At 37.6% G+C, this 7,168-nt stretch overlaps 1 protein-coding gene across 1 annotated transcript in view; it reads right to left on the reverse strand.

Annotated features, from left to right (window-relative positions):
- Nucleotides 1–1,113, reverse strand: part of LOC131888341 (C-type lectin domain family 4 member F-like) — a 4,110-nt gene extending 2,997 nt beyond the window's left edge. The window contains exon 1 of the mRNA XM_059237180.1: nt 846–1,113. Coding sequence (XP_059093163.1) covers nt 846–965 — 120 coding nt within the window. The 5' untranslated portion in view covers nt 966–1,113. The remainder of the gene's footprint in view (nt 1–845) is intronic.
- Between the last annotated feature and the right edge of the window lie 6,055 nt (nt 1,114–7,168).

Here is a 7,168-nt window from a genome sequence, read left to right on the forward strand (position 1 = left end):
GCTTCAGTCCACCAAAGAACTCAAGTTCGTCAAAAAGGTTGGGATATCAAAGAACTCTTACGAGTACCACTTGAGCCAGACTTTTACTAGCAATTAGCTGGATCAATCCACGGACTTCTAGAGATGTGGACTGCGAACGGAAACAAATATTTTTTATATGCTAAACCGTTCATCATTTTTCAAATAAGCACTTTACACGACCACAAGATCTTGTTGATTAGATGAACTTGGTCAAATTTGAGCCCAAAACTATGCTTAGAGAACTTAGAAGATATGTCCAAAATTATGTAGTGAACACTACATAAACTTCGAATTGTCGCCCTGCTCTTGATCAGCTAGATAAGCTTTTGACAATATAACTTTGCAATCAACCACATTTGTTCGGACTTCGTTGCCGCTACTGCGATTGGAATTCCAGCACTTCTTTAGAAGTAAATATTATTAATACGACCTCCCTTTAATTGAAGATACTATCTACGTTTCTTACTTTATTAGTTTAATTCAAAAAGTGGCTCAAAGCTGCCATGACCAAGAGCAGGCCAACTTGGCGGGAGGCTCGTTCACAGTCTATAATTGTATTTCAAGAGCTTCTTGATTGGTCTAAGATTGAAAGGTGATGCTTTTCTAAATGAAAGGCCATCTAACTAGCCAAGATTGTGGTGTACTTTATCAAAGTCAATTGAGTCATCGTTCAAGATGCTTAGAATTGTAACAAGTCCCCAAAAAGATACAAGGGTCTCTCGGTCTGAATATTTGACATGTTGTGTCAATGAAAATTATGAAACACTTTGGCTGACCCTTTTTGTCAAAATATATCATGTCTCTCCAAAGTATTGCACTAATACCTGTTCTTGTTCCAGAGACTCCCAATTTTGCGCTTTCGTTAATGTTGGAGAAAGGACCAAAGTTGATGCAAAAGTATTATGAGCGAAACTCAGAAGCAGAAAACTCAACCCAGACGTCATACTTCAAAGTGATACTGACCAACGATTCGCAAAGAAAGCACAAACTTTTCTTTCAAGTTGAGCCTCGTAGCTTTGGAAACAGAAACCGTAAAGTTTTCCTCTTGTTTTTAGGAGCAATCCAACTTCGATTTTAATCTCAGCCTTTGTGGGCAAACATGCTTATTTACGAAGCGAGCACTCGGGGTGCGTTGCTATTTCATCATATCTAAGTTTACCCTGGTGGCCATTGTTATCGTCGCAAATTTTTAGTTTACATGACAATCACGATGAATATCTGAGTATTTGTGCTAAAGCCTTTTCAAGGATTTCATTGAGATAGAACTTAAACAGGCAAACAGTGCACATAGGATTAGGGACTACAACTTTCCATAAATATGAGCGTTAAGAACAAACAATTTTAGCGCAATTATCGCTTTAAGCACAAGAACTCGGATAATGTCTCAAGCGTCATATTAATACAATTGTAAAGAGATGACTTTACTCTAGAGCTCTAAGCAGGGATGAAGAATTATTAAAAGCCATTTTCTACCACCTGGCAGAAATTGGTGGCAGAAAATGGAAGAAATTGGTCCAAAATAAGTGGCAAAAAATGGCAGAAAATGGCAGAAAATATAATTCTTGGTATTACTCTAAATCCTCTTTTTTCTTGTATTTACGATCACTTCCGTTAATTTGAAGCCTACCTGTGCGTATTTTGACACGTTGGGATGGGTATTTTGCATCGAATATGAGATACAACCACTAAACGTCATTGGTGTGTGATCGAGTTTGAATTTTGCCACTGCAATCGAGTTGAGTCAGGGATGCCATTGGACCTAAACTTTTTAGAGTCAAAATGGCGACAATTGCATATAAAAAGTTATATCGTATTCAATAACAGTTTTGATGAGTGTGAAAAAAAGGATAAGTGTTGTGGCTTGGCCTTGGATACTGCAAGTGGTCTATGGATACTATTATCAATTCAATCAACCATCAAACAGTATAAATATAAATATTTGAGGAACATTTTGCATTTCAGCCAATGCTATATCAATATGCTTTGTAGCAAAGGACACTTGAAAAACTTATCCAACCCATATGATCCTTCTTGTCTTTTACATCTTTTAGAATCAAGATCGGCCATTCTAACCACCGGCGGCCATTTTTGACCACCTTCAAACAATTGCTGCCACTTTCTGCCACTTTCTGCCATTTTCAGCCACTTGTGGCAGAAAGGTTACACCAAACAAAAGGTAGGTAAACTATAGTCTTAAAGAGTAGAATCTACAATACTGATAGGCAATGCTTTGAAAGCCTTGACGTGTAACAAGCAATTTCTACACTAAAAAGACAAAGAGAACACTGTCTAGAAAAATTCTTTTTTGCTTCTGCTCAACTTTAGATTTAATAATGAATAACTGTAACATTACGTATGGTTTGTAGATACACCTTTTGACACTTTGTTGAAATTCAATTGAATTTTTAGCAATATTACATGTACCATAGTTCTTACATTTGATTGTTTTTCCATAGCATGCAGAAGTATAAACACATATCCTGATAAACTCTGGCAAGTTATTGAAAATTCATGTTTATCAATTTATTTTCACAAGTTATTACTTTTGATTAAAGTAACATGCGATTAAAAATCTCTACTACAAGTGACCATGTTAATATCTCGTTGGTGGAAAAAATCTATTCATATTAAGCCAACTTTGAGAAAAAAGGAAGATGTAATCTTAGATTACTTCAACTAGATAGGCATTTGTTTAAGTTTTGAATGCTAATAATATATCTAATGCGACAGTTAAAACAATGTTCAATGCTAAATTGAAAGTTTAGGTAGGTTTTTTCAAAAAATAATTATAATTTCAACCTTCAAAAACTTCATTACTATGTTATTCGGCACAAACATATTTTCATCTCTAGTTTCATTTTGAAAGGCTTTCACAAAGGAGTAATCATTATGATTTTCACTCTTTTATATGATAATATATGAGGTGTTACGCATCAGTTGTCTTTCTGCAACCTCTCGTATTAATTGCACCGTGGGAGGCACAAAAAAGAGAATGTTGCTCTCTCGCACATGAAACATGAAAAGCATGACTCTTAATGGAGATAGAGTAATCCTTAAATTGTCCTTCTTTTCATTTCAATAATTCACAACATATGACTTCTATGCCACGAGTCAAGTTTATGCAACTATAAGAAAGGTAACCTTACTCGTCTTTTTCTCATAATAGTTCAGCACCAGGAAAGACCACATAATTCAATGAATATTTGCAATTTTATGCCATATTTTCTTTCAAAGGCTTAAATGGACAATACCGAAACCCTCGTTTTTCAACAAAACTAAAATGTTTATATATTTTTTTAATACCTGGCACAAAGACAACTTGAACTATTACTATCAAAACGAAATTATATAATAAGACAGGCCTACTACAACCTCCAAAGACAAAATCTATTTGTAGTTGATTCAAATACGTGTGGTGATCATTGCTAATGAAACATGAACTTGCTGTTAGATAATCTTTTTTTTTTATTTATCATGTTTTTCCAAAACTCACAACTTTTTGATAGTTGTAAATTTGGCCCAAAGATATGGCATTAAATGTCAAGGTGTAATATATATAGTTTTACACTAGTATTTTGTCGAACTCGCCCTAGCATTGCTCCAACTTCAATCCTCAAACCGGGTTCAATCTCTATTTTCCATCCTGGTGTAAAGCCGCTCTTACATATGCAAGACATTTTCACAAACTGGTTTATGGTTTAGAAATTCAAAAAAAACATGACAGTTTTATAATTCCGATAATAAAAAACAACGCTCACTTTTACATTGATTTTATATGAAAAAGAACCAGTTGTTAATTAGCGATTTACAGTACTTTTGCAAGCGGCCAAGTTCCGAAAAGCATATTTTAAGAATTTCATTTTTTTTTGTGCGGACTTCCTTACCGCTACCGGGATTGGAATCCCAGCAGTTCAAGACGAGAAGATTATTTATTTTACTTGACTTTTATTTATGTATATTATTTGATCAACCAACGAGTTGGAGTTGGCTGATCTGGCTAATCCTTGATGAAAACTCGCTATGACAGTCGTGCCCGCAAACTCCGTGATCTTGGTATGGGGGATCAAGCAAGGCAATGCTTAAGGAACCCGATCTCAAAACATTGGAATCGAGTCTTTACAGTACTTGAAATCTTCCGAAAATGGTCGAAGCTGGAAGACATGGGACGAATCTTATGGAGAAATAGGCCTTCTTAGACCCTCTCATTACCCAAAAACTCCCATGGAGGAGACAGACGAAAGAAGATAGTTCCAATGACGAAAGAGGAGAGACAACGATGACAACCTCAAACTGGAGAAGAAGTTCCCGAAATCGAGTACCGCCATTTCCGAAGAAGAGGAGAAAATGTGACATGTGACTGTGCCCGAGAATAATAAATCCTAATACGTAAATCGGTGGCCATCGGTTTCCCCCAACGTATTCTCCGCCTGTGGATTTCCGCCCGGTGATCTCCGCCATAGTGATCTCCGCCACCATCAAATTCCCCCACGATGAACTCCGCCACAGTGAACTCCTCCAATGGTGAATTCCGCCAGGGTGAACTCCCCCACGAACAATCAACCGAAATGGAGTAACTCCGCCAACAATAATCTCCGCCAGGGCGAACTCCGCCATGATCAAGTCCGCCATGATCAAGTCCGCCACGATCAAGTCCGCCACAATCAAGTCCGCCATGATCAACTCCACCATGATCGAGGTCAACCCCTCCAAATTAAGCTCCGCCACGATAACGTTCGTCAGTGGTGAATTCTCCCAAGGAAAACCGTGCCCAGGAAAAAATCCCTTTGTCTGAAGTATACCCACAACCATGAACTACACTTATGAAGCGAGACCGCGTTCAAGCGTGGGGAAGGAGAAAAAATGAGGGCTGAACGGGGGAAATAATGGTGCGTCTACACTAGAAACATTCTGTCACAAAGTTTGCCTAAATGATAAATGTGAGCAAATAAAACATTTCTCTCCGATTTCTGCTATTTAAAGGCAATGAAAAGTAGGGAAAGTGAATAGTACATTTAAATATGCGGAAAGAAACCAGCCACTTTTGAAAGTAACTCACTAAAGTTTTATGACGAACTAATATATAATAACAATCTTTTAAATATCCACGTCCAGGAATATTCCAGCAATAAGTCGACTTTCCTTGGCCACTGAACTAGCGGCAAAGTACCGTAGCATCATCATCAACAAAACCACGGTCGGTTATAATATAATCAAGCTTCATAACTTCCAGCTTCTATAAGTTTTGAATCTTATTATATACAGATTACTTTCTGGCCAAAGAGCACAGCTTAACAAGCAAAATAAATCTATTTGAGTAATGCTTCACCGTCGAAGTGCCACCAAGATGCAAAGCACCTTTTGTTCGTACTGAGAGGTCAAACTCATATTTTGAAGCATCCTGAAATTGTCAATCAAGTTAAGTAACTGAATGATATATAACAACAGATCTTGCTATTGTGTTAAGGTATATGGTATTAGGTTGCAGACAGTCTTGGGACATATTCAAGAAAATAGGGAGAGTCAAATGGAGAGTCAAATAGACGAAGTACAAAATTAGCATGGCAATACTTTCTCTGGAATTCAACGTCCAATATATCTAACGACTTGTTTGAAAAACTTTACCAACATTCAAGTGGGTATGCTCTACAAATTTTCCGTTAAGTTTGAGGAATACACTTAAATCTTTCATGGACGAAACCTGTTTAATAGCTTTACCGCCATTTTCATATCGGGACTGATAAAGCCTTTGATGGCGTCGAACCCACGGCCATTGACCTGAATTTCATCTTGTTATAGGTCATATTACTCTCGGTGACCTAAGAGTAAATTTGATCTAAGTTATTTTGCAAAGTTATTTGGGTCATGGTCATTCCTTCCCGAATCTGATTTTACATCGTCACTACAAGAAGATGCAGTTCATAACAGTAACCTTTTGAATCAGAACAATGAATAGAAGAGAAAAGAAGAGCTCGTAAAATGGAGCCCTCTGGCAAATCCAACTTGAAGTCATGAATTCTGCGGGGTTGTGTCACTAAGAGATCCCTAGACCTTAACCAATTGGTTTCTGCCACAAACGAAGTTTTCTATCCAATCAGGTTTCAAGCTCTTGAAGCCTGCTAACTAATTGGGAACTATCTACTCTTCAGCGCCTTGTCAAAATCACTATAAACTACATCAACTGACTTTAAACTCCCAAACCCTTTGACCAAAATCTAATTTTACACAATCTAATTGTAGTTCAAATTCACATTTTTCCCCAAGAATGCACACATGTGACGAAAACCAGTTGCACTTTATCTGAATGGATGTGTTTTAATTCAAATAATGCAAAAATGCTGAGATTCCAATCCTGGTAGCGGTAAAGTAGTTCGCAAATAAAAAAACCAAGGGGAACCCTCAAATTATGACGACTTCACCGAGTTAACACACAGCCAAACGTAATCATTACATTCTGCTCCAAATAATACTTTAGAATATACTTACTCTGTTAGGCATTCTCAATGGCCTTGAACATTTTGGTTCTGGCGGACTTGCTGGAACTTATCTCATCTTGTGACATCTTCGTAAAGAAGGATGACTACACAGATTTGACCTCAATATGTGTCATACATTCCTTTACGCGATGAAATACAGGATCAGCCCCGTGGGGGACTAATATTTGATGACAAGGAAGATTGTGCAGCCCTGTAAGCAAAAAGATGCTTTTATGACCCAATAACGTCCATTAAAGGGGAGGGCTCATTTTTATTAATGCAAAACTCGGGGGAAATTTACTTGAAATATAATGTTCTGAAGTAATGAGAAATCTAACTTGAAAAGTGACTGCTTGAGTTTGGCCGAATCTGAATTCTAGAGACCCAAGAAGTAATGTGTAATAAGAGCCTTTTTTCGTTTTTGTGAACTTCCCTACTATTACTCAGAATTCATTATGGCAGGCTGAACATGGCGGACTTGATCATGGCGGACTTGATCATGGCGGACTTGATCATGGCGGACATGATCATGGCAGACTTGAACTTGATCATGCGAACTTGATCATGGCGGACTTGATCATGGCGGACTTGATCATGGCGGACTTGATCATGGCGGACTTGATCATGGCGGACTTGATCATGGCAGACTTGATCATGGCAGACTTGATCATGGC

The sequence above is a fragment of the Tigriopus californicus genome, chromosome 10 (assembly GCF_007210705.1).
Source record: "Tigriopus californicus strain San Diego chromosome 10, Tcal_SD_v2.1, whole genome shotgun sequence".
NCBI classification, from domain to species: domain Eukaryota; kingdom Metazoa; phylum Arthropoda; class Copepoda; order Harpacticoida; family Harpacticidae; genus Tigriopus; species Tigriopus californicus.